General features: G+C 35.9%; 1 protein-coding gene across 1 annotated transcript in view; it reads left to right on the forward strand.

Moving 5' to 3' along the window:
• F13B (coagulation factor XIII B chain) overlaps positions 1-16096 on the forward strand; it is a 37205-nt gene extending 21109 nt beyond the window's left edge. The window contains exons 9-12 of the mRNA XM_036837056.1: positions 2455-2655; positions 3380-3562; positions 14480-14693; positions 15871-16096. Of these exons, the coding sequence (XP_036692951.1) occupies positions 2455-2655; positions 3380-3562; positions 14480-14693; positions 15871-15904 (632 nt within the window). The 3' untranslated portion in view covers positions 15905-16096. The remainder of the gene's footprint in view (positions 1-2454; positions 2656-3379; positions 3563-14479; positions 14694-15870) is intronic.
• The last annotated feature ends 11059 nt before the right edge of the window (positions 16097-27155 follow it).

Raw genomic sequence — 27155 nt, forward strand, 5'->3', positions numbered from 1 at the left:
TCTAAATATATTTTGGATTAAGGCATGGATTAATTAATGTTAATGTTTTCAAGTAGAAAACTGAGGCAGCTATCTAAATAATTACCTAAATTGTAATTACTTTGGGAAAACAATATTCACCTCTCATTTCAAGCCTATAGATTTGCCTCATTTTTTAACTTTGCTAGTCAGAGTTACATTTAAAAGTAACATACCTGTTCACTACAGTTGCAAAGAACTTCTTACCTTGTGACTTCTACAAATAGAAAATTGCATGATAAGCTCCCTATAAGTTAAAAAAGACATTTAGTTAAAAATATTAGCCCTTTAAACTACAAAAGCAAATCATTGTTATCTACAAGAAAATTAATAAACATACAGAATAAACTAGAAGAAAACAGAAAATATCAGTAACCTTGCCAGAAACAAATGCTGTCAATGACTTAGATAATGGTCTTTTACACCTTTTTCTACACCAGCTTCCAACATACATATTCACAAAAATGTATGATATCATGAAGAGGCTATGAATCTTGTTTCTTTCACTTAAACTATATTATGAACATGGTTTGATATATCTCTACATTATATTTTAATGGCTGCACAGTATTCCTTAATGCAGATATGCCATAATTTAATTAATTACTTTTTGATGGACATTTAGTGTGTTTTCAACATTTTTATATTCCACACAGTACATCTTGTACTAAATATTTGTACATGTAAATAATCTTTATTTTTTAATAAAATAAAATTAATTCTATTTATTTCGCATGTTTTGTTTTTGTTTTCAGATTATCTGAAGAGGAATTTCTGGATCAAAGAGATCTGGAATTTTAATTAAATTTGTTAATTGCCAAACTGCCCTTCATAAAGTTTATTCTGATTTATGATCCCAGCATCAGTGAATTAATGAAGTAGTTTCTTAATCTTTGTGAACTTGAATATCTTAATCTTTACATAGTGTTAATTAAGCAATTAAAATTACTTTAGTTGGATTTATTTGAGTATTAAACAGTTGACATTTTTCAGTTTTCTAATGGCCACAGGTGGTTTTTCAATGAACTGATTGTTCATAGTTTAGCGATTTTTCCATACCCATAAGATCTTTATCTATATAAATTATATTATCCATTTGACAGTCATGTATATTGCAACAATTTTTGTTTTCCTCTTCCTTTTATTTATAGTGTTTTTAATATACATAAATTTAAGTTTTAAGTCAGCTCTTTCAGCCTCTCCTTTGTGGTTTTCTCCTTCAAGTCATTCTTAGTTTGCTGTTCACATTCACATTCAGATATATCTTCACCTGTAGTTTTTCTATTGCTCTCATATTTTCATAAATGATTTTGATGTTAAGCTTTTGGTGATGTGATTGATATTGCATTCATCTCTGAGGATAGAGACTGGACCGAAATTGTAAAGGAAAAGCTAGTAATGGAACAACCCCATAGAGAACAATAAGGTTTAAGGAAACCTATCATTTTCTGTCTGGAACAATTGCCTCATGACATTTCGGCTTGATGCCCACAGCCTAAAACAAATACTGAGTGAAGATCATTTATTGTCATCAGGGCAAGAGGAAAGAGTTTTGTCCATCTTACTTGTCCTGTGGAACTGAAAGTACTCTCACTACGAATGGGAAAGATGGTGTTATAAGGAACAGCATTTCCCATCTGTGAATTATTCCAGATGTTATGAACTTCACAACCTCCCCCCTGCTGGTCTTCCCTGCCCATATCCTACTTCAGCCAGTCTGGTCTCATTACTCCTCCCCAAGTAAGCCAGGTGTGCTCTCACCTCAAGGTAGTTCCCCGTGCCTGGAATGCCCTTCCCTCAAAAAATGACTTGGTTCACTCCTTAACCTCCTTCAAGTCTGTTCAAAGATTACTTATTTAAGCCTGTCCCAACCGCCTTACCTAGAAGCACAATCCCCCTTCCCCCACGCCTCCACTATTAATTTTCCTATCTCACTTATTATATGTAGTTTAAAGATGGCCCCAAATTATAAGATCCATATATTTATTACATTTATTGTTTATTGTGTGTGTGTGTCTCCCAGTTAGAAGGTAATCTCCATGAGGGCAGGGATCTTTGTTTTATTCACCGACAAATATCAAGTGGTAAGTGTCTCACAAATATTACACAGTAAATACATTTTCTATTTGAAGATTTTATTTTATAGGAAGGAAATCAGGATGAACCTAAGTGGTTGTTGTCTTTAAACAATATTTTTAATGTTTCAAATTAAGTGGTTTTAATTTATGATATATTGAAGATAATACAAAATATATAAATTCATTTGACAGCAATAAAGTGTATCCTTTATTATGTATATATGTGAAGAGTTTTAATAATGATAAATGGTAAATATAAAACACGCTTTTGATGCCTGTCATAATTTTTTTTGTAAAAATATATCACTTTCATACTTGTGAGATGAGTGAAGAATTGAAAAGACCCTTTGTTTTACAGAGCCGTGTACAGTTAACGTGGATGACATGAGCAGAAATAACCTAGGGATGAAGTGGAATTATGAAGGGAAGATCTTACATGGAGATTTAATAGATTTTGTATGTAAACAGGGGTATGACTTGTCTCCATCAACTGCACTCTCTGAATTATCGGTGCAGTGCAACAGAGGAGAAGTGAAATATCCTTCATGTATTAGAAAAGGTAAAACAATAGTGCTTCCTGACAATTTCTTGGGTGACCAATATCACAGGTGATCAATATGAGTTCAAAGGATAAGACCCTAAACAATCCACCACCCTCATCATCTAATCTATAAAATTGGGAATGACCTGATCAATTTCCAATCAGCACATACCCTTAAATAGGATCTATGCTGACATCTTTTAATTCTGTAAGTCAGTTTTGAGAGAAATCATGAGATTTTGTACATATCACCAGACTTTCAGAGGATGGATCACCCTCTTGTGAGCAATCAACAACCCTGTAAAGCATTGCTCTCCTCAGGGTTTGCAGGGGAGCGTTGTCTCAGAAGAGGGCTTAAGGTAGAGTGAGAGATTTTGTGTACTCCTTGGGCATGGGACTGTCACTTTTAATAAGGAAAAAGGAAGAGAATGCATACAGAAAGCATGGCCTCAAGACGGATCTTATATGCTTTCACTTTTGGCAAACAGAAAGGGGAAAAGTAAAATCACAATTGTTAATACTTTGCTAGTTTTAAACGTGTATTTAATATTATGAGATTCTAATTGCAATCATAAATTTTATGTATGAAGTTATTGCAGAAATGCTTTTGATATTTAAAAATTACTTGAGAGATGTCTTAAAAATGCTTTTACATGAAATATATTGTTTTATTTCTGTAGCGATTATAAAAGCACTGGCTGCCTATTGTAGCAATTCATTGCAGACTTTATTATTTTTGCAGAATCTAAAAGAACGTGTGCATCTCCCCCACTTATTAAAAATGGAGTTATTAAGAGTTCAACAATCAGGACCTATGAAAATGGTTCCTCAGTGGAATACAGATGTTTCGAGCACCATTTCCTACAAGGGTCTAAGGAGTCCTATTGTTTAGAGGGGGTGTGGACTACACCACCATTGTGTTTGGGTAAGTACTGCCACATATGTCTCTATTTCTTAAAATAAAACCATATTTTTCACTTCCTCTTCTCTTTGAGTTGATATAGCACTAATATAAAATTTAAGTTTTGCATTTTTGTTATTTTATTAGTGTGCTTGTTGAATTACTGGGTTCTACTCTTTCCTCTAGATCATAAATATCTAGAATCCAGCTCATTCTAACAAGTATTTTTTAAGTACAAACCATACATGAGGTACTGGGTTGTAGGAACTATAGGATGGATAAGCCGTGTGGTGTGGGGAACCAGTCTAACAGTTGTCATTCAGTGTTATTGGTGCTGTGCTAGAAAACACGAGGACAGTGGGAAACAGATATAGGAATGGTCCCCTCAAGCTGAAAGATGATAATGCCTTGTTGATGAGGCATCCTAATAAAAGTAACACTATCTCCCAAGATTCTCAGGAGTCGTAAAATAGCATATTTTTAAATAAAAAGAAAATATTTCTTTGTGTTTATATCTGACTTTCATTTATTTTCTTATCTTATTTCACTGTCTTGGACTTCAGTATAATACTGAGTAGAAGTGGTGGGTATCTGTGTTCCGATCTCATAATTAAATCTTTCAGTAATTCATCTTTAAATATGGTGTTACAAATACATTTTAAAAAATCAAAATAAAGATATAGAAACCACCTATTTCTATTTTGCTAAGAGTTTAAAAAAACCTTCAGTGCGTTTAATTTTAGCAGTATCTGTTGAAACAATCATATGATTATTATATTTATTTTTTTCCCTGGAATTACATTGCTTCTTTTTGAATGTTAAAGCAGGATTGTATTTCTGTAATAAATCCCACATGGTTGTGATGAATTATGCTTTTTATATATTGTTGAATTTTATTTGCTAATATTCTACTTAGGATTTTTGCTACTATTTTCATGAGGGAGATTTGTTTGTTATTTTCCTTTTGGGTTTTGTATCAAGTTTCTGCTAACTTCATACAATGGGTTGGGAAGTATTCCCTCTTTATCAATTCTCTAGATTTTTGTCTAAGACTGGTACTATTTCTTCTTTAATAATTGTAAGAAATCATCAGAGATGCCACCTGGGCCTTGAGGGTTTTTTTGAGGGAAGATTTTAATAACAACTTCAATTTGTTTAATAGATATTAGGTTATTATTATCTTCTCTCAGTTTCAGTAGGAAGTGGTTTGTAAGAATGTGTCCATTATATCTAAATTGTCAAGTTTGTTGACATAACGTTCATGACATCCTTTTATACTCTTTTTAATGCCTTTAGTGATGTGTCTATTGTTATACTGCTGTGAAGAAGTATGTCTTTCTGATATATCTTGCTGAGGGTCTGTAAATTTTATTGGTCCTTATAAGCAATCAGTATCTGCATTTTTTGATCCTTTCATCAAATGTTGTTATTTCATTAATTTATATTCTTGTCTTTATTATTTCCTCTCTTCTACTTTCTTGGATTTATTTTATTACTCTTTTTCTAGCTTGTTTAGATTTATACTTAGAGTTATTAATTTTCATCCTTTATGTTTTTCCCTAAAAATGAATTTAAGGATATAAATTTCCCACTGAGCACAACTTCAACTTCATCCCACACATTTTTATATTTTTGATTTTTACTATCATTCAGTTAAAAATTTATAATACCCATTTTGATATCTTCTATGCACTCTGAGTTATGTAGAAGTTTATTTTTTAAATTCTAAACATTGGAGGATTTTCTAGTTTTCTTTTGGTTGTTGATTTCTAGTCTAAATCCATTGAGACATACTTTGAATTATATCTGTTCTTTGAAATTCACCAATACTTAGTCTATTACAAGCATATACTTGTTTCAGGTAAACCTTCTTTTTACTTGAAATAAATTAATTTTGTCCTTGTTGGGTTCACTGTTGTTACATACATGTCAATTGAATTGAATTTTGTTTTTCATGTTACTAAGTTCATTCTTATCTATCCTGATTTGTGTTTGTTTGTTTATTTGTTTATTTTTCTACCAATTACCAAAAGAAGTGTGTTAAATTCTCTCACTTGGTACATTTAAAAATATTTATCATTTTAGTTCTGTCAATTTTTGGTTATGTATTTTGATGCTATTTTATTAGGTGCACACCGATTGAAACATGTTGAATCCATATAATTTGAGTCTTTCTTTACCTATAGTAATGCTTTGTTTTTGTTTGGTTTTGCCTTAAAATCTACTTTAGCTGTACCAACTGGTGATTGCCAAGTATTTACAAGGTGTACAATTTTTCATCCTTTAACTTTCAACTTTCTGGGTTCTTACTTTTAATGTGTATGCCTTACAAGCAATATATAGTTAGTGTATGTAAAAATACGCTTATTCAGTCTGACAATCATTTCCTTTACAATGGATTATTTAGTCCATTTACATATTAATGTGATTACTGATACGTTTGGGTTTATAGCTACTATCTTACTATACTAGATATATATCCTATCTGTTCTATGTTCTGTTTTGTCTCTCTCTCTCTCTTTTTTTTTTTTTTATTGCTTTCTCATGGGCAAATCAAATTTTTTGTTATACCATTTTACTCTCTCATAGCTTGTGGATTATATGTTCCTCCAGACTTCCTTTAGCTGTTATCATAGAGATTTCATAATGCAAAATTGCCTTATTACAATTGAGTATAAATTCGTACTTTTACCATTTCTCTAGGACACAGAACGCTTTAACTTTATTTACTCTTCCCACTTTTTGTATTATTATGTCATGCATTTTCATTGTAGATATAGTTTAAGTCCCAAAGATATATTAATATTATGTTGTCCAACAATATTCTTTTAGATTCACCCATATATTTATCAGTAATTTGTTCCTCATCTTTTCTTTTTATTTATTTATTTTTTTATACAGCAGGTTCTTATTAGTCATCCATTTTATACACATCAGTGTATACATGTCAATCCCAATCTCCCAATTCAACACACCACCACCCCCACCCCACCCCCACCACTTTCCCCCCTTGGTTTCCAAACGTTTGTTCTCTACATCTGGGTCTCAATTTCTGCCCTTCAAACCAGTTCATCTGTACCATTTTTCTAGGTTCCACATATATGCATTAATATGCGATATTTGTTTTTCTCTTTCTGACTTATTTCACTCTGTATGACAGTCTCTATATTCATCCACGTCTCTACAAATAACCCAATCTCGTTCCTTTTTATGGCTGAGTAATATTCCATTGTATATATGTACCACAACTTCTTTATCCATTCATCTGTCGATGGGCATTTAGGTTGCTTCCATTACCTGGCTATTGTAAATAGTGCTGCAATGAACATTGGGGTGCATGTGTCTCTTTGAATTATGGTTTTCTCTGGGTATATGCCCAGTAGTGGGATTGCTGGGTCATATGGTAATTCTATTTTTAGTTTTTTAAGGAACCTCCATACTGTTCTCCATAGTGGCTGTATCAATTTACATTCCCACCAAAAGTGCAAGAGGGTTCCCTTTTCTCCACACCCTCTCCAGCATTTGTTGTTTGTAGATTTTCTGATGATGCCCATTCTAAATGGTGTGAGGTGATACCTCTTTGTAGTTTTGATTTGCATTTCTCTAATAATTAGTGATGTTGAGCAGCTTTTCATGTGCTTCTCGGTCATCTGTATGTCCTCTTTGGAGAAATGTCTATTTAGGTCTTCTGCCCATTTTTTGATTGGGTTGTTTGTTTTTTTAATATTGACCTGCATGCGCTGTTTATATATTTGGGAGATTAATCCTTTGTCCATTGATTCGTTTGCAAATATTTTTTCCCATTCTGAGGGTTGTCTTTTCGTCTTGTTTGTAGTTTCCTTTGCTTTGCAAAAGCTTTTAAGTTTCATTAGGTCCCATTTGTTTATTTTTGTTTTTATTTCCATTACTCTAGGAGGTGGATCAAAAAAGATCTTGCTGAGATGTATGTCAAAGAGTGTTCTTCCTATGTTTTCCTCTAAGAGTTTTATGGTGTCCAGTCCTACATTTAGGTCTCTAATCCATTTTGAGTTTATTTTTGTGTATGGTGTTAGGGAGTGTTCTAATTTCATTCTTTTACATGTAGCTGTCCAGTTTTCCCAGCACCACTTATTGAAGAGACTGTCTTTTCTCATTGTGTATGCTTGCCTCCTTTCTCATAGATTAGTTGACCATAGGTACGTGGGTTCATCTCTGGGCTTTCTATCCTGTTCCATTGATCTATATTTCTGTTTTTGTGCCAGTACCATATTGTCTTGATTACTGTAGCTTTGTAGTATAGTCTGAGGTCAGGGAGTCTGATTCCTCCAGCTCTGTTTTTTTCCTCAAGACTGCTTTGGCTATTCGGGGTCTTTTGTGTCTCCATACAAATTTTGAGATTTTTTTGTTCTAGTTCTGTAAAAAATGCCATTGGTAATTTGATAGGGATTACATTGAATCTGTACATTGCTTTGGGTAGTACAGTCTTTTTCACAATATTGATTCTTCCAATCCAAGAGCATGGTATATCTCTCCATCTGTTGATATCATCTTTAATTTCTTTCAACAGTGTCTTATAGTTTTCTGCATACAGGTCTTTTGTCTCCCTAGGTAAGTTTGTTCCTAGGTATTTTATTCTTTTTGTTGCAGTGGTAAATGGGAGTGTTTCCATAATTTCTCTTTCAGATTTTTCATCATTAGTGTATAGGAATGCAAGAGATTTCTGTGCATTAATTTTGTATCCTGCAACTTTACCAAATTCATTGATTAGCTCTAGTAGTTTTCTGGTGGCATCTTTAGGATTCTCTATGTATAGTATCATGTCATCTGCAAACAGTGACAGTTTTACTTCTTCTTTTCTAATTTGTATTACTTTTTTTCTTTTTCTTCTCTGATTGCTGTGGCTAGGACTTCCAAAACTATGTTGAATAATAGTGACGAGAGTGGACATCCTTGTCTTGTTCCTGATCTTAGAGGAAATGCTTTCAGTTTTTCACCATTGAGAATGATGTTTGCTGTGGGTTTGTCAAATATGGCCTTTATTATGTTGAGGTAGGTTCCCTCTATGCCCACCTTCTGGAGAGTTTTTATCATAGATGGGTGTTGAATTTTGTCAAAAGCTTTTTCTGCATCAATTGAGATGATCATATGGGTGTTCTTCCTCAATTTGTTAATATCATGTATCACATTGATTGATTTTCATATATTGAAGAATCCTTGCATCCCTGGGATAAATCCCACTTGATCATGGTGTGTGATCCTTTTAATGTGTTGTTGGATTCTGTTTGCTAGCATTTTGTTGAGGATTTTTAAATCTATATTCATCAGTGATATTGGTCTGTAATTTTCTTTTTTTGTAGTATCTTTGTCTGGTTTTGGTATCAGGGTGATGGTGGCCTCATAGAATGAGTTTGGGAGTGTTCCTTCCTCTGAAAATTTTCGGAAGAGTTTGAGAAGGATGGGTGTTAGCTCTTCTGTAAATGATAGAATTCACCTGTGAAACCATCTGGTCCTGGACTTTTATTTGTTGGAAGATTTTTAATCACAGTTTCAATTTCATTACTTGTGATTGGTCTGTTCATATTTTCTATTTCTTCCTGGTTCAGTCTTGGAAGGTTATATCTTTCTAAGAATCTGTCCATTTCTTCCAGGTTGTCCATTTTGTTGGCATAGAGTTGCTTGTAGTAGTCTCTTAAGATGCTTTGTATTTCTGTGGTGTCTGTTGTAACTTCTTTTTCATTTCTAATTTTATAGATTTGAGCCTTCGCTCTTTTTCTTGATGAGTCTGGTTAATGGTTTATCAATTTTGTTTATCTTCTCAAAGAACCAGCTTTTAGTTTTATTGATCTGTGCTATTGTTTTCTTTGTTTCTATTTCATTTTTTTCTGCTCTGATCTTTATGATTTCTTTCCTTCTGCCAACTTTGGTTTTGTTTGTTCTTCTTTCTCTAGTTCCTTTAGGTGAAAGGTTAGATTGTTTATTTGAGATTTTTCTTGTTTCTTGAGGTAGGCTTTTATAGCTATAAACTTCCCTCTTAGAACTGCTTTTGCTGCATCCCATAGGTTTTGGATTGTCGTGTTTTCATTATCATTTGTCTCTAGGTATTTTTTGATTTCCTCTTTGATTTCTTCAGTGATCTCTTGGTTATTTAGTAACATATTGCTTAGCCTCCATGTTTTTGTGTTTTTTATGTTTTTTTCCCTGTAATTCATTTCTACTCTCATAGTGTTGTGGTCAGAAAAGATGCTTGATATGATTTCAATTTTCTTAAATTTACTGAGGCTTGATTTGTGACCCAAGATGTGATCTATCCTGGAGAATGTTCCATGTGCACTTGAGAAGAAAGTGCAATCTGCTGTTTTTGGATGGAATGTCCTATAAATATCAATTAAATCTGCCTGGTCTATTGTGTCATTTAAAACTTGTGTTTCCTTATTAATTTTCTGTTTGGATGATCTGTCCATTGGTGTAAGTGAGGTGTTAAAGTCCCCCACTCTTATTGTGTTAATGTCGATTTCTTCTTTTATAGTTGTTAGCCGTTGCCTTATGTATTGAGGTGCTCCTATGTTGGGTGCATATATATTTATAATTGTTATATCTTCTTCTTGGATTGATCCCTTGATCATTATGTAGTGTCCTTCCTTGTATCTTGTAACATTCTTTATTTTAAAGTCTATTTTATCTAATATGAGTATTGCTACTCCAGCTTTCTTTTGATTTCCATTTGCATGGACTATCTTTTTCCATCCCCTCACTTTCAGTCTGAATGTGTCCCTAGGTCTGAAGTGGGTCTCTTGTAGACAGCATATATATGGGTCTTGTTTTTGTATCCATTCAGCAAGGCAGTGTCTTTTGGTTGGAGCATTTAATCCATTCACGTTTAAGGTAATTATCGATATGTATGTTCCTATGACCATTTTCTTAATTGTTTTGGGTTTGTTTTTGTAGGTCCTTTTCTTCTCTTGTGTTTCCCACTTAGAGAAGTTCCTTTAGTATTTGTTGTAGAGCTGGTTTGTTGGTGCTGAATTCTCTTAGCTTTTGCTTCTCTGTAAAGCTTTTGATTTCTCCATCGAATCTGAATGAGATCCTTGTTGGGTAGAGTAATCTTGGCTGTAGGTTCTTCCCTTTCATCACTTTAAGTATATCATGCCACTCCCTTCTGGCTTGTAGAGTTTCTGCTGAGAAATCAGCTGTTAACCTTATGGGAGTTCCCTTGTATATTATTTGTTGTTTTTCCCTTGCTGCTTTCAATAATTTTTCTTTGTCTTTAATTTTTGCCAATTTGATTACTATGTGTCTCGGCGTGTTTCTCCTTGGGTTTATCCTGTATGGGACTCTCTAAGCTTCCTGGATTTGGGTGACTATTTCCTTTCCCATGTTAGGGAAGTTTTCGACTATAATCTCTTCAAATATTTTCTTGGGTCTTTTCTCTTTCTCTTCTCCTTCTGGGACCCCTATAATGTGAATGTTGTTGCATTTAATGTTGTCCCAGAGGTCTCATAGGCTGTCTTCATTTCTTTTCATTCTTTTTTCTTTATTCTGTTCCACAGCAGTGAATTCCACCATTCTGTCTTCCAGGTCACTTATCCATTCTTCTGCCTCAGTTATTCTGCTATTGATTCCTTCTAGTGTAGTTTTCATTTCAGTTATTGTATTGTTCATCTCCGTTTGTTTGTTCTTTAACTCTTCTAGATCTTTGTTAAACATTTCTTTCATATTCTAGATCTTTGCCTCCATTCTTTTTCCGAGGTCCTGGATCATCTTGACTATCATTATTCTGAATTCTTTTTCTGGAAGGTCGCCTATCTCCACTTCATTTAGTTGTTTTTCTGGGGTTTTATCTTGTTCCTTCATCTGGTACATAGCCCTCTGCCTTTCCATCTTGTCTATCTTTCTGTGAATGTGGTTTTTGTTCCACAGACTGCAGGATTTTAGTTCTTTTAGCTTCTGCTGTTTGCCCTCTGGTGGATGAGACTATCTACTTCATCTTTTCTTGTTTTTCTCTGTTTCTCATTGGGATAATTTTCTGTATGCCTGAAAAAATTAGTTCTTTATTATTTTCTCAGTTTGTGTTTGTCTGCAAATCTCTTTATTTTTTTTCTCCTTTGAGGAATATTTTTGCCTGAAATAGAATTCTAGCTTGTCCCTTATTTTCTTTCAATGCTTTAAGGATGTCATTTCATCCTTTTCTGTTTTTGTAATTTTTGTTAAATAGTCAAAGACCATTTTAATAGTACTTTTTTGAAAGTAATATCTTTTACTCTGCTGTCTTTGAGATTCTCTTTGCCTTCTCAGTAGGTTATTTTGGACCTAGATGTTGGTTTCTTTGTGCATTTTATTCTCCTAGTTGGTAGGACTTCTTGAATCTGTGACTTGATATCTTTCATATGTTTTGGAAATGTTTGGCTAATGTCGTTTCAAATATTTTTAACATTTTCTCTTTTCACTCCTTCTGTGATTCCATAAAACACATGTTACATCTTTTTCCAGTGTCCCCTGTCTCTTAAAATCAATATTTTCTCTCCTTTTATCTTCTCATTGTTTCAATTTGGTAATTCTCTGCTGATATATTTTCCAGTTTCCATGAATCCTCTCTTTAGATGTGTACAATCTGCTTTAAACTTGTATACTGAGTTCTCAATTTCAACTATTATCTTTGCATTTCTAGAATATCCATTTCATATTTTTTTGTAGATTTGAGTTGTCTGATGAAAGACTTCATCTTAACATCTATTTCTTGACCATATTAGTCGCAATTATTTATCTTTAACTCCTTGTCTGCAAATTCCAATATCTGGATCATCTGTAAGCTATATCTATTTTCTAGCCCCATTTCTTGCTATTTCTGTTAATGGCTGATTGAATATCAAATATTATGTGTGGATAATTTTAGAAGCTTGAGACAATGATGCCATCTTATTCCAGACAATACTCATCCCATTTTCTGGCTGATGGTGTAGGGAAATTTGTTCTCTATTCAGTGAGAGACAAAAACTTTCTCTAAGCTTATTTTCAGAACTTTGTTTGCTCCTGCTCATAGAATGTACCCTGCAGGGTTCTTCACTAGAGTTTGGTGTGTATACCAAGGTCCCCCTTCCTGCCTGGCTCTGATATTCCTGGGAGATGGCCACTGCTCACTGTAGCTTTTCATTCACTTCAAGCTGAGCTCCTCATTCTCTCTCTGCACAATCAAGAATAGGCAGATGCCCCCCTGGCAAAGCCAGAGCAGAGTATCAAGCTCATTTCCTCATACCTCCCATCTCTCTGGGCTCTGACACGTCAAGTCCTGGCTGTCTTGGCTGACCCACTTTTCTATCCTCAACCCCATGGGATTTCCAGCAGCTCTTCTGGCTCTTTGTTTGTTGTTGGCCCATCTCTATCTAGTCTCTCAGCTTGCGCTGAAAATCAACAAAACCCCAAGAGAAAAATGGCACAGAGTGTGGAGCTCATCTGAATGGGCTTTTACCAGGCCCTTAGCCTCTGGAGTACTGCCTGCCTTGGAAATTCTCTGATTCCTTGAAATACTTGCTTTGTGTCTGTTTTCAGATTTTCTAGTTCTTAGTAGAAGTGCTGGTCTGATATAGGCTACTCTGTCATGGCTGAGAGCAGAAGTTCCGTGAAACAATTTTGAACTTGTTTTAATTTAAATTGCATGTTTTGTAGAACATTCTAAACAATAGTACCATTTGACCTCATTTTCAAAACTATTTTGCAGTGACTATAAAGATCCTGTTAGACTCTTTCTAATCATTCCTGTCATTTTTTTTCGAACTATAGCATTTCTAGGATGACATCTGACACACAGGCCTTCACTTGAGAACGACTGAATAAAGAAGTATTTTAGCGTGTCAGTTGTATGATTCATATGCTCTGTTAGCAACTCTGGACCTTTTTTTTTTTTTTTTTTTTTTTGTCTGTGTTGGGTCTTTGTTTCTGTGCGAGGGTTTTCTCTAGTTGCGGCAAGCAGGGGTCTCTCTTCATCCGGGTGTGCGGGCCTGTCACTATCGTGGCCTCTCTTGTTGCGGAGCACAGGCTCCAGACGCGCAGGCTCAGTAGTTGTGGCTCACGGGCCCAGTTGCTCCGTGGCATGTGGGATCTTCCCAGACCAGGGCTCGAACCCGTGTCCCCTGCATTGGCAGGCGGATTCTTAACCACTGTACCACCAGGGAAGCCCTGAACCTTTTTATTTATCTCAGAAGCAACTGCTTGGTGCTCAGTCATCCAGGAGGCAAATATGAACACAAGCAGCCCCATTTTCTGACATGATTTGACATTTGGTGTTTTTAAAATACCAATGTTTTTATCAAGGAAAAGAAACCAGAGAAGTTTGCTGGGTATCCTAGTTCTTAAGTTTTTATTTTGTTTTGTTTTAATGCGTAAGGAGAAGGACACAATAATACTGTCAATGCTTAAAATTTAAAGCATCTCAATCCAATCTTAATAATCCTTAATAACTGAAATTTAAAAGAGAAGAAACTGTTAAGTACTTTGGATATACTTTATACATCAGGTCATAAATTCTGAGTCAGTTTTGAGACTCGAGCTTGTTTCTACATTTCCATAAAATATTATCTATCCAACCATGAATGGTTTGTCTCATGGGTGTTTTATTTGCACTTTCTGAAGAAGAAAAAGGAAAAAAGAACACTATTTCAATGACTATTATTAACTATCAATGTTTTTTTAAAAAACACCTTTTTTTGCTTTCTGCCTTTGCAAATCTTAATGGCATAAAGCTCAGTAACTGGCAGGACATACCCTTTTTCCAAATTCAGGGCAACAGAGATAAATGACAGGCTGTTTTCTGTGAGCTTTGAACATATTTTCTGACTTGAATATGAATTCAAACTTACTTGCTGCTCTAATGCCTGGGAATTTTAAGGTTATTATGAGAAAGCAACACAATGGTTCCTGTTAATACTGAGAGGTATCAAGATCGTTTTCTTTGTTTTTAATTTTTTTCAGAGCCTTGCACATTATCTTTTGATACAATGGAAAGTAATAATTTGCTCCTGAAATGGAGTTTTGACAATAGGCCATATATTTTCCACGGCGAGTATATTGAGTTTCTTTGTAAGAGAGATACTTACATAACTGAGCTTCCTATTATCGGATCAGAATTGAGAGTGCAATGTGACAGAGGGCAGTTAAAATATCCAAGGTGTATTCAAAGAGAAAGGTAAGGAGAGGCTTGTACCTGCAACTAATTTTTTTTCTGTTCAGGTTGTTATTCATGAGATTCATTATGTTATAAATTTCAGAAACATTAGGTTCTACAACAGTCCTACTTTATGGTCATTATAAAGGGAAAAAAATCACGTCTTTATTTTTTTAAACCAAGCCAACTCCTTGATGTATTAACTAATTCAACAAGCTTTCTGAGTGGTCTAAAGTCAAAGCACTGTTTGCTATTTGATATTTGGACTCTTTGGCAATCGGGTAAATAAATCAATTTGAGCGATATTTAAATGTGGAAAAATTAACCTACATGTTCTGAGATAAGAGAAAATCACACTTTCTCCCATTCCTCATTAGCGGTTCATAATAACGATGGGAAACACAGTTGTACAAACTTGATACTGAGGGAAAAGCATGTTAATAACAAAGATTAAAATTATGGTATTTGTTTTCAGGAACACAGTTCTATATAAGAATTTGGAAGTTATTTCTGAAGTGTTTTCTCATATAGCAATTTTTAAAATATATTTTCTACTACTTGATCAATGGAAAACAATCCTGTTCTTTTCTTAGAGAAACGTTAAAAGAATGCAATAAAATAATGTAATTCATTTTATTGGGTCAGAATTTTGCCCCCTTTGAAGATACATTATAAAATGGGAATTATACTCTAGGTTCAACTAAGAACATTTTTAAATGACTTAACGGCAAAGTGCATGTGGTACTCTTCTAATGGTTATAAAGAATGAGCTGTATGAACTACATAAGGACAGTTTTTTAGATACTTTGAACATTCTAGAAAAAAAATTCATAAGACACACACAAGCGGAAAACTTTTTTATTTTTAATTTTTAATTGCGGTGAAAATCAGAGTAGAAAAATGTATGTGCTATTTAAATTTTTTATTATATCTTGCATTTCCTATTTCTAAGAGAAAAAGTAATAAGTAACTTAGAAAAAAAATTGTATAAAATGGTGTTATTGTAGTTAAAGACATTGAGTTTTTAAAAAGAAATTGGTGGTATAATTTACCAGGGATGGTTACTTGCTTTTATCAGTACCTCATTAAAACAAGGACCAGTTATTTGAAATATTGAAGGGCTAAGACTGTAATAAATACTTGACCAGAAATGATGCTTATTTCAACCCCACCTTCTCTCTCTTTTTTTCTTATCAAGGATGTTGTCTTATCAAGAACCCTTAAGGACATGAAAATGAATGGCAGAAAGAAGAATAACATTTTGACACATCATAAAATCCTTTATAAAACATAATTGTTAGAAGAAAAATGTTGAATTAAAAATCTCTGAGTTTTTACTTACATGAAGATTTGAATCTAAACTGTTTACGCTGGACATTTTCTTTATTTATAAATAAAAGCTACACATGCTGTTGTTTCACTTCTGGTTTGGATGACTTGACATATGACCTCACCTTTGCTGCATGTCTTTCATCTATTAAAACATCAACCTGCACATCAAAATATTTCTGGTTCCTAATGCCAGTTCACTGGACTATATTGTCTTCAATATATGTGCAAAAATTCACATTTGTCTTTACCGTCTTTGTTAATATCAGGGTTTTCTGTTACTTTGAGTTCAATATTTATGTCAACACAAAAGAACCAACCACACTAGAGCTGAGAAACTATACATCATGTTAGAGGATTTACTTTATTAAATGAGCCGAGACTGCCCTTCAGACTTTCTAAGTGTAAAGAACTTTTAAAATTAACTGTACTATTAGCTACCATTTGTTAATAATCAAATGGTTTGTGAATTAGTGAACCTTCCACATGTTTAAATGTTGCCCAAAGAACACAGCTATGAAAAAGAACAACCCTTACTATTTTTATATTATACACTGTCAATTTTTTTCTTAGATCGGGTAATTAATGGAATCATGCAGATTCTGAAAAATAAAATCTGAAGTCAGAGAGACCTTCAAGCACCAAAAAATGGTGTGTCAGTAATACTAGGACCTGTCAGAGACCTGAAATACTGCGTCGTCACTTTTCAGTGTGAAAGAGAGTTACTCACCCAGTTGTTATTACGGCTCATTCATAAGCACTACCTGGTTCTAGGACCCTTGTTAGGACTGGTTGTTGTTCCCAGAACAGCACATTTTTCCTCCCTAGAAGATCTTCAGTTCATCTAACTCAAGACCTTATTCTCCCAGTATGATGGCATTCTTCAAACCCCAATGTACAATTCCTGCTCCTGGGCTATGAGAGCTTCTCTGGAACTGAAGCCACACCTGGACTTAGCTCTGTGGATTAAACATGAATTCATTTGATGTTCAAGCATGTATGTTTTAGAACTGTCCTTCCTTGAGTTCATATGCATTATTTCAATTAATCTCCAAGAGTAGCTTTTCACAGTGGATCTCATAAAATTGAAATTTGACTGAAATATCAATAGGAAAATATTAATCCTTTCCAATTAATTCATCGACCAATCCATTAAGAAATGATATTGATCAGGTGCGGTGTCCCAGGAAACATGCTAGGTAACGCAGGATTCAGAGATGAATAAAATTCAGCTCATTATTTCAAGGAACTCACAAAATAAGGAACTACTTAGTTTAGGAAAAGAGTTAAACTTGTATTATTGGTCATAAACTCTGATGCCTGGGGGCAGGCACAACACGTGGATGGGTGAAGCAGGTCTAGTGGTATTTCTGGGGAACTGCTCATGGCATGCTCTCTTTAACCTGGGTAGCTTGCTAGCTTCCTGATTTTAGTGTTTAAATGTGGGTTTCTGCATTTTAAAAGTAATTTAGCAATGGTACATAAAGTTTTGTAAGTTGAAAAAAGGTATTAATCTTTTGCAATTAATTCATCAATGAATCCATTTATAAATGATATTGAGTACCTGCTTTATCCCAGGAAACAGAAGGTTCGCTCAAGGAGGATAATTGTCATGTGGGAATATTGTATCCAGTATTGCCATATCTTCTGATTTGTTAATTGTGAAATCTACTGATTTTTATACGGGGGGGTGCCTAAAAAAATCTGTGACTCACATCGTGGCTCATCAGCAGCCAATTTGTAAACTCCAAATGCTAAAGCAATAGAAGTGTGAAAAGTGCAGCGATGGAGCATGTAAAAGGAGTGGCATTGAGGAAACAGTAATCAACTTTTTTGGTATTAACTGGGCTGTAGGAAGATTCCTGGAAAAAGTTAAGTTTACAAGACTAGGGAAGACATTCCAAGTAGAAGGAATGGCACACACAGAATCAAATACGGAGCACACACTATGTGCCAGGCCTGAGGCCCCACACTGGAGGTATAGCACTGAATAGGACACGTTGTTGAAGACCAGGTGTTAGACAGTATACAAGGTTTCCGTTTGACAGGGATTTTAACTTGTTTTTATATACTTTCAGAATAGTTTGTGAGAAAATAAAAATTCAGTTTTGTATTTACTTAGCATCAAGTACATTTTTCTATAACCAGATCTCTTAAGAATTACAATTTTAAATAATTTATTATTTTTTCAAGTATAAGAGCAGCTCTGCAACATTGTAAACAGCTCAAACAATACAAATGTAATGGGATAAAGAATGAAAATTTCCTTTATTCTTCCCAACACCCCAGATGTACTTCCTCAGTCTACAGAACAACAATGAAAAGCATTTGCTCTGTCTTTCAGATGTAAATAGGCACACTTAAGTATGTATTTATATACACACATGCATATTTTAATTTATACATATATACATAAATTGAGATGTATATTACATATCATACTGTATATTATCCTAAGTCTTTTGTTTTTTTCTTGATATATGATAGACCTATCCCCATAACAGTAAACCCAGATTGATCTCACTTTTTATAATATCTGCATAGTATTTCATTAGCTAGAGGTAACACACTTTATTTAATTATTCCCTGATTGATGGACTTTTAATTATCTTCCTCACTTCCCTCCGTTCTACCTTCCTTCTGTCCTTCTGTCCTTCCTCCCTTCCTTCCTTCATGGGTTATAAGTGGAAATCAAATAAAAATAATGTAAAGCCAAAATGAAATTGTAGAATTCTAAGTGTATTTAAAAGAACAAATATAAAAGGTCTTAACATTCAATAGACTTGGATCATGGAGGAGAGGGAGGGAAGGAGAAGGGAGAAGTTGTAGCTAAATTTATTGTTTCCCACGAGAGGGATAGATACACATTGCCCCAAAGTTGAGGGAATAGGGTGTCATTAAAAGATATTTGCATAATGATGACTTATCCCGTTGCTCTCACTTCTCAGGAAACTCCAAGGATTTGGGGAGCTATGAGCCGGGAACTGTGGATAAAAGCCAACTATATATTTCTCATATATTTTGGTCATCTGAATGATCATTTATACATTTTTCCTACAAACTTACACTATCACGCGGTATATACACACACCAAGAGGGAGCCCTAATGTAAACTGTGGACTTTGGGTGATATTGATGTGTTGCCCTAGGTTCATTGATTGTAACAAATGCCCTACGCTGGTGCGGGGTGTTGATAGTGGGAGAAGGATAGTTTTGATAGCGGGGCATGGGGTGCTTGCGGGAGCAAGGGATATATGGAAACTCTGTACTTTCTGCTCAGTTTTGCTGTGAACCTAAAACTGCTCTAAAACATAAAGTTTACTTTTAAAAATGAAGTAATTTGTACAATAAATTGTATGATTACCTTATCCATCCTTCACTGTATTCTTTATTTTAGCGTTAGAAAATCCCAATTTGTATCTGGAGATATGACTTCCTGTTAAGAGATTGTTTCCTAGCTTCCCTTGAAGCTTGTAGCCCCGGGAATACCTAGCGGTAAGGTTATTGCCTAAGAAGACATCAAATTAAGAAATACTAAATTTTAACAACTAGATACTTATCATATACTATGTTTCAAAACGTTGTATAATTAATATGTGTGATCTTCACAAAAGTGCTTGGATAGTGAGTATATGATTGTAGCTATTTTACAGATGGGGAGATGGCAGCCACACATTTCATAATATATTACTGAAGACGTCACATCTGTCTCATTCTCGTGCCAGGACTCAAATTCATGTTAGTCTGTCTTTAAAGACTGTACCATTAACAATGCTATACTGCTTCTCAAATGTACAGGATGGTTTATATAGAATTCCGTGTAATATCACACAATATAACAATACATCAAAAGAAGCAAGTCAAAGTATGGTTCTCTCATAATACTTTTTTTAAATTAATTTTTATTGGAGTACAGTTGCTTTACAATGTTGTGTTAGTTTCTACTGTACAGCAAAATGAATCAGCCATACGTATACATGTATCCCTTCCCTTTTGGATTTCCTTCCCATTCAGGTCACCACAGTGTTCTCATTAGTTATCTATTTTATACATAGTATCAATAGTGTATATGTGTCAATCTCAATCTCCCAATTCCTCCCACCCCCTCCTTTCCCCCTTAGTATCCATACATTTGTTCTCTACGTGTGTGTCTCTATTTCTGCTTTGCAAATAGAATCATCCATATACCATTTTTCTAGATTCCACATATATGCGTTAATATACAATATTTGTTTTTCTCTTTCTGACTTTCTTTACTCTGTATGACACTCTCTAGGTTCATAATACATTAAAAGGTGGCACAGTTTTATTACTCTGACAAGGTTAGTTGTCAGGTTTGTGGAGGATGTAAAGAAAGGCAAGAAAGGGAGGAAAAAACTAGCTTTGTTTTAATTGTGCAAAACCAAGTTGGTAAAACTGAAAAGTTTCCATTACCACACATGGCTTTTACTTTACTCCCACTGAGGATAAGTCTGTTTGCAGTCCTGACTGAAATATGCTATTTGAGTTTGATGATATTTCTTGTTATGATGTGTGTGTGTTCCACACCTCCAAATGATTCTTCGATACCAGCAGGGTGTCCTACAGTTCAACGCAGTTCTGACACTGTCTACCTGGCAGCAAGTGCCGGATTCCACAGGTTACTGGCTCAGGCCCACAAGACTTCCTACCTCTCCCCAACTTCAGAAGCCAACTGAAGGTCCAATTTGTCACCTGTCCTTCTGACCAACTGGCTATACATCAGAGGTTCCCATGACCTTTTCCTCGAGTTCAATTACTTTGCTTAAGTGTCTCAACAGAACGCAAAGAAACATTTGGTTTACTAGATTCCCAGTTTATTACAAAAAGGTATAACCCAGGAAGAGTCAGATAGAGGAGACGTACAGGGCAAGGTGTGAGGAGGAGCACAGACTTTCCAGGCCCTCCCAGTGGCCACTCTCCCAGCACCTCCACATTCTCACCAGCCTGGAAGCTCGCAGAACCTGGTCTCTTTAGGTTTTATGGAGACCTCCTTGCATAGCATGGTTGATTAACTCATTGACCTCTGGCAACTGATTCAACCTCCAACCACTCTCCCCTCCCTGGAAGTTGGGAGCAAGGGGGAGGGTAGAACTGAAAACTCCAACCCTCTAATAATACGATTGACTCCCCTGGCAACCAGCCCCCATCCTTAGATGCTTTTCAAGTCACCTCATTAATATAAAAAAGCTACCTTTATCACTCTCAACACTTAGGAAATTCTAAGGGTTTTTTCAAGCTCTGTGACAGAAACAGGGACAAAGACCAAATACAGGTACTTCTTGTTGCATGTTTTATATTACATTTCACTTGACTGTGCGTCTCAGATATTGCATTTTTCACACATTGAAGGTTTGCTGCAAGCTTGCATCAGGCAAGTCTATTGGTGCCATTTTTCCAATAGCATTTGCTCACTTTGTGTCTCTGTGTCACATTTTGGTAATTCTCACGACATTTCGAACTTTTTCATTACTATTATATTTGTTACGGTGCTCTGTGACCTTTGATGTTACTACTGTAATTGTTTTGGGGCTCCATGAACCACGTGCTACAGGATAGAGAACTTAATCAATGAATGTGTGTGTGTTCCGGCTGCTCCACCGACCAGCTGCTCCCCTGTCTCTCTTCCTCTCCTTCAGTCTCCCTGTTCCCTGAGACACAACAATATTGAAAATAGGCCAGTAACCCTACAACGGCCTCGAATGTGCAAGTGAAAAGAAGAGTCACAAGTCTCTCACTTTAAGTCAAAATCTAGAAATAATTAAGCTTAGTGAGGAAGGCATGTCAAAAGCTGAGACAGGCTGAAAGCTAGGCCTCTTGAGTGAAACAGCTAGCCAAGTTGTGAATGCAAAGGAAAAGTTCTGGAAGGAAATTAAAAGTGCTACTTCAGTGAACACACGAATGATAAGAAAGCAAAACAGCCTTATTGCTGATACGGGGGACTTTTTAGTGGTCTGGATAGAAGATCAAACGTTCCCTTAAGCCAGAGCCCGATCCAGAGCAAGGCCCTAACTCTCTTCAATTCTATCAAAATGAGGAAGCTGCAGAAGAAAAGTGTGAAGCTAGCAGAGGTTGGTTCATGAGGTTTAAGGAAAGAAGCCATCTCCATAACACAAAAGAGCAAAGTGAAGTAGTAAGTGCTGATATAGAAGCTGCAGCAAGTTACCCAGAAGATTTAGCTAAGATAATTAATGAAGGTGGCTGCACTAAACAACAGATTTTCAGTGTAGAGGAAACAGCCTTCTATTGGAAGAAGATGCCATCTAGGACTTTCATAGCTGGAGAGGAGAAGTCAATGCCTGGCTTCAAAGCTTCAAAGGACAGGCTGACTCTCTTGTTAGAGGTTAATACAGCAGGTGACTTGAAGTTGAAGCATTATACTTATTTTAAGAAATTGCCACAAACACCATGACCTTCAAAACCCACCACCCTGATCAGACTGCAGCCATCAACATAAAGGCAAGACTCTCCATCACCAAAAAGATTACGACTCAATAAAGGTTCAGCTGAAGGTTAGCATTTTTTTTTGCAGTAAAGTGTTTTTAATTAAGGCACGTACATTGTTTTTTTAGACATCATGCTATCGCAAACTTACTAGACTACAGACTAGTGTAAACACAGCTTTTATATGCACTGGGAAACCAAAAATCACGTAACTAGTTTTATTGTGATATTTGCTTTTTTGCAGTGGTCTGCAACCAACACACAATATCTCCGAGGTCTGCCTGTATATACTCCTTACTATTAATCATAATATCACAACTATACAAACATTATTGTAAGGCAATTGGGATTGTAGCATATTGGCAGTACTATCTCAACTGCTATTTTTTGTTTGCTTGAAGACATTTTCTTCTATTTCTCTTTGCAAGAACTTCATTTTTTATACTGGATTTTCTTTTTTTTTTTTTACCAAGTATTAGTATTGGATTATTTTTTTATCTGCACCTGTTAAGATTTTTAATCATGAATAATGTTCTTTTTCCAGGGTTACAACATTGTACTCTGCTAGTTTAGAAGGTTTAGATGATAAGATACAATCCTTTCACCAGGGGAGAAATCAATATTTCCCTTTACTGGAAGTTGAAAGTAACTCTCTGTCATCTTGGGCCTCTCATGTCATTGAACTATCAGGCATAGAAGTGGATTATGGACACAGGCTAGGGATATTGAAGTCAAATGTCAAAGGGTCATTGTCTATTGCTACATAATGTGGACAGGGAAATTATATTTGGATTCAGAAGATTCTCTGAGGTTTCTCCTTTGTACTTCTCTGTGTATAAATAAAGGTTAATAGAAGACAATAGGAACCTACTAAGTGTAAGAGCTCTGTAGATTCTGACCATTTGGAAATGAAGTTTAAGTTATCCCTATCAGGTAAAGGACCTGGACTAGTTTTGATGCTGGCTGAAGAAGAAGGAAACATATAATGAGGTATAGGAAAAAGAATTTATAATATCAACACACTCCAGTGATCACTATTGAAGTGAGAATTGCTGCAGTGTGCTTTCTAGTGTGATATTTATAAATATAGTTGTATATTTTTAACCATTTCTCCTCTTTGCCCTTATGCTTTTTAAAAAGAAATTATTCTATTTTTAAGGTACAGAACAACTCTGTGGGATTGTGACTAAATTAAATAAGGTAATAATGTCACCAAACATAAATAGGATGACTCTTGGAAGTTTTGACTTCCGTTTATAGAAAGAGAACAAAGGAATCATCGTTTTAGATGACATTTAATATTGCTTTGTGGAAACATCATTATTGTTATTGTGGTGGACAATGGTGAACGACACTGATTATTTAATTGGTGTCACCAAGCACCACACCCAACTTCTACACACTACTAGGTACTCTTAGGGATTAGAGCTTATAAACGATTATATTTCACGCTCTTCTTTTTTTGCTGGCTTTCATTGAATTTTGGCCGTAGAAGTGTTGGAGTGGGAAATCAGAAACAAGGAAGGTTACTCTGCCTGTTGACCATCTGCATTTCCTCTTTGGAAAAATTTCCATTGAGTGCTTTTGTCCATTTTTTTTTTTTTTTTTAATTTTATAGCTACTTTTATTTTTTTTTATTTATTTATTTTTGGCTGTGCTGGGTCTTCGGTTCGTGCGAGGGCTTTCTCCAGTTGCGGCAAGCGGGGGCCACTCTTCATCGCGGTGCGGGGACCGCTCTTCATCGCGGTGCGCGGGCCTCTCACCATCGCGGCCCTCCCGCCGTCGCGGGGCACAGGCTCCAGACGCGCAGGCTCAGCAGCTGTGGCTCACGGGCCCAGCCGCTCCGCGGCATGCGGGATCCTCCCAGACCAGGGCTCGAACCCGTGTCCCCCGCACCAGCAGGCAGACTCCCAACCACTGCGCCACCAGGGAAGCCCTGTCCATTTTAAATTGGGTTTTTGTTTGTTTTTTTGTTTGTTTTGTTTTTTGATGTTGAGTTGTATAAGCTGTTTGTATATGTTGCATATTAACCCCTTTTCAGTCATATCATATGCTTAGTGTTTGTAAGGAGTATATTTCCCATACTAATATTTTCTAATCATTATGTCTTGGTTAATTATTCAGTGGGCAGGAAAGGGATGCACTAGAAAAGTTTACAGAATCTAGAAAGGCAATTACATAGGTGGGTCGTGATGAACAAGCAGAGAATACATACGGGTGAGTAGCCTTTTATGAAAATCAAATGAAAAATAACAATAGCATTCTTTACAGAATGTATGGGAAATCTCCACTCATCTAAATATTTTAATTTTAAATTGAGTATCAAGGGTGAATTCTACTGAGCACTTAAAAAAAGAGTTAATGCCTTTCCTTCCACAAGTATTCCAAAAATGTGAAGAGGAAGGAACTTTTTTTTTTTTTTAATAAATTTATTTATTTATTTTTGGCTGTGTTGGGTCTTCATTTCTGTGCGAGGGCTTTCTCTAGTTGCGGCGAGCGGGGGCCACTCTTCATCGCGGTGCGCGGGCCTCTCACTATCAACGGCCTCTCTTGTTGCGGAGCACAGGCTCCAGACACGCAGGCTCAGTAATTGTGGCTCACGGGCCCAGCTGCTCCGCGGCATGTGGGATCTTCCCAGACCAGGGATCGAACCCTTGTCCCCTGCGTTGGCAGGAGGATTCTTAACCACTGTACCACAAGGGAAGTCCTGAAATATGTTTTAACATAATCCTACTTGATATGTAGACTGTAATACAGAAACTGTAAAGTAGACAGGACTAGCACAGCTCTGGATTAAGACTGCCTGATCCATAATCTTCTCCTACACTTGATAAAAATCACCTAGGGAAAGTTTCACTTAATTTCTCTTTGTCTCACTTTCTTCATTGGTAACTATGAGATAATTATGCCTACTTTGAAGAAGGAGTTTGGGGGTTTAAAAGAGATAAAAATTGTAAGGGCAAGTCCTAGAACTGCTAATTAAATGTTGGATATTACTATAATTTATTTTATTCAATCCTAAAATTTTCATTAGATGAAATTTTATTAGTCTATGGAAGGAAATGTGAAGATGATTAATTTATTGATTCTATGCTTATTCTTTTAGATGCATATGTAATATCTGAAGATAATATGAACAAAAACAACATACAATTAAAATGGAAACTTGGGAAAAAAGCTTTGTGCAAAGCAGTTGTTATTGAACTTGTATGTAATCCAGGATATACTACAAAAACATCAAGACAATCATTCTTAGCAATATGCTAGGAAGAAAGACTGTAATAGACAGGATGTGAATAAAATAAGTGTGTTTACCCCGGTGTATGGGGTACACTTCCCTATTTCTTTACATGTCTCATCACATTTTTTAAACTTTTTATTTTATATTGGAGCATAGTTGATTAACAATGTTGTGTTAGTTTCAGGTGTACAGCAAAGTGATTCAGTTATGCATATACATGTATCTATTCTTTTCAAATTCTTTGAAAATTCATCATATTTTTTGTTGCTGTTGAAAAATGGATATTTTAGATAACATATGATAATAAATACGAATTCTGAATCCTCCCCAATCAAGTGCTTGCTGCAATTGCTAACTTTTGTTTCTTTGTTTCGTGACCAGCCTGGACTAGTTCTGTGGATTTTGATTCTTCCACAGTGCATAGATTTTGATGGCATTGCTCAGTTTTTTATTTTTCAGTCTGACTTCCTAGGAGTCATTCCTGAGTCAGCATAGCTCAGTAGTCAACCAATAATTGGTCAGAGGTTTTGCTTAAACATATTGACCAAGTAAGCATCCCACCTTTTGTCTCTGGAACTGCGTGGGGTCTGGGAAAATGCTTACAAAATTCAGGGAGTTTACAAGTCTGCTCCATACTTAGCCAAGGACTAGTGTCTCTCTCGTTTCCCTGATTGAGCAGTCGTGTGTGTATCCATTGACTTCTGACCACTAGCAATAAGGGGCATCTTATGGGGACACTTTGGGGCTGTCCCTTTCTCCAAATTGCCCTGTTAAATGTCTGGCTGGGCTGCCATTTTCCTACTTGCCCCAAACAGTATCATCTAGAGATGTTGGCCTTTCCAGATTGTTTCCCACTATCATCTCTGATGTATTCAATGGTGTCATTGGGCGTGGATTTTTCCAAGCTCTGCTATGAAGTCGGTTCCCTCCAGGAGGGGAGTAGAGCTTCCAGTCTACTTGGCTTGCCCGCCCGCCCAGGGTAAACCTTCTGAGCCAGAGGGAGAGAGGAGCCAGGGAGCAGCCACTCTTTTTTACTGAATAAACATTTCTCAAGAATATACTCTTTGACCAATTTCCAGAAACTGTAAATGCTGATTTTTTTTTGCCCAATTTTATTTCTGCCTTGGGGGAGAGAATATATCAAGCTCCTCTCATAGACATGCTGAAAGTCCTTCCTAAATAAAATGATTTATGGGGCTTCCCTGGTGGCGCAGTGGTTGAGAATGTGCCTGCGAATGCAGGGGACACGGGTTCGAGCCCTGGTCTGGGAGGATCCCACATGCCGCGGAGCAACTGGGCCCGTGGGCCACAATTACTGAGCCTGCGCGTCTGGAGCCTGTGCTCCACAACAAGAGAGGCCGTGATAGTGAGAGGCCTGTGCACTGCGATGAAGAGTGGCCCCCGCTCGCTGCAACTAGAGAAAGCCCTCGCACAGAAACGAAGACCCAACA

Source organism: Balaenoptera musculus, chromosome 1 (assembly GCF_009873245.2).
Source record: "Balaenoptera musculus isolate JJ_BM4_2016_0621 chromosome 1, mBalMus1.pri.v3, whole genome shotgun sequence".
NCBI classification, from domain to species: domain Eukaryota; kingdom Metazoa; phylum Chordata; class Mammalia; order Artiodactyla; family Balaenopteridae; genus Balaenoptera; species Balaenoptera musculus.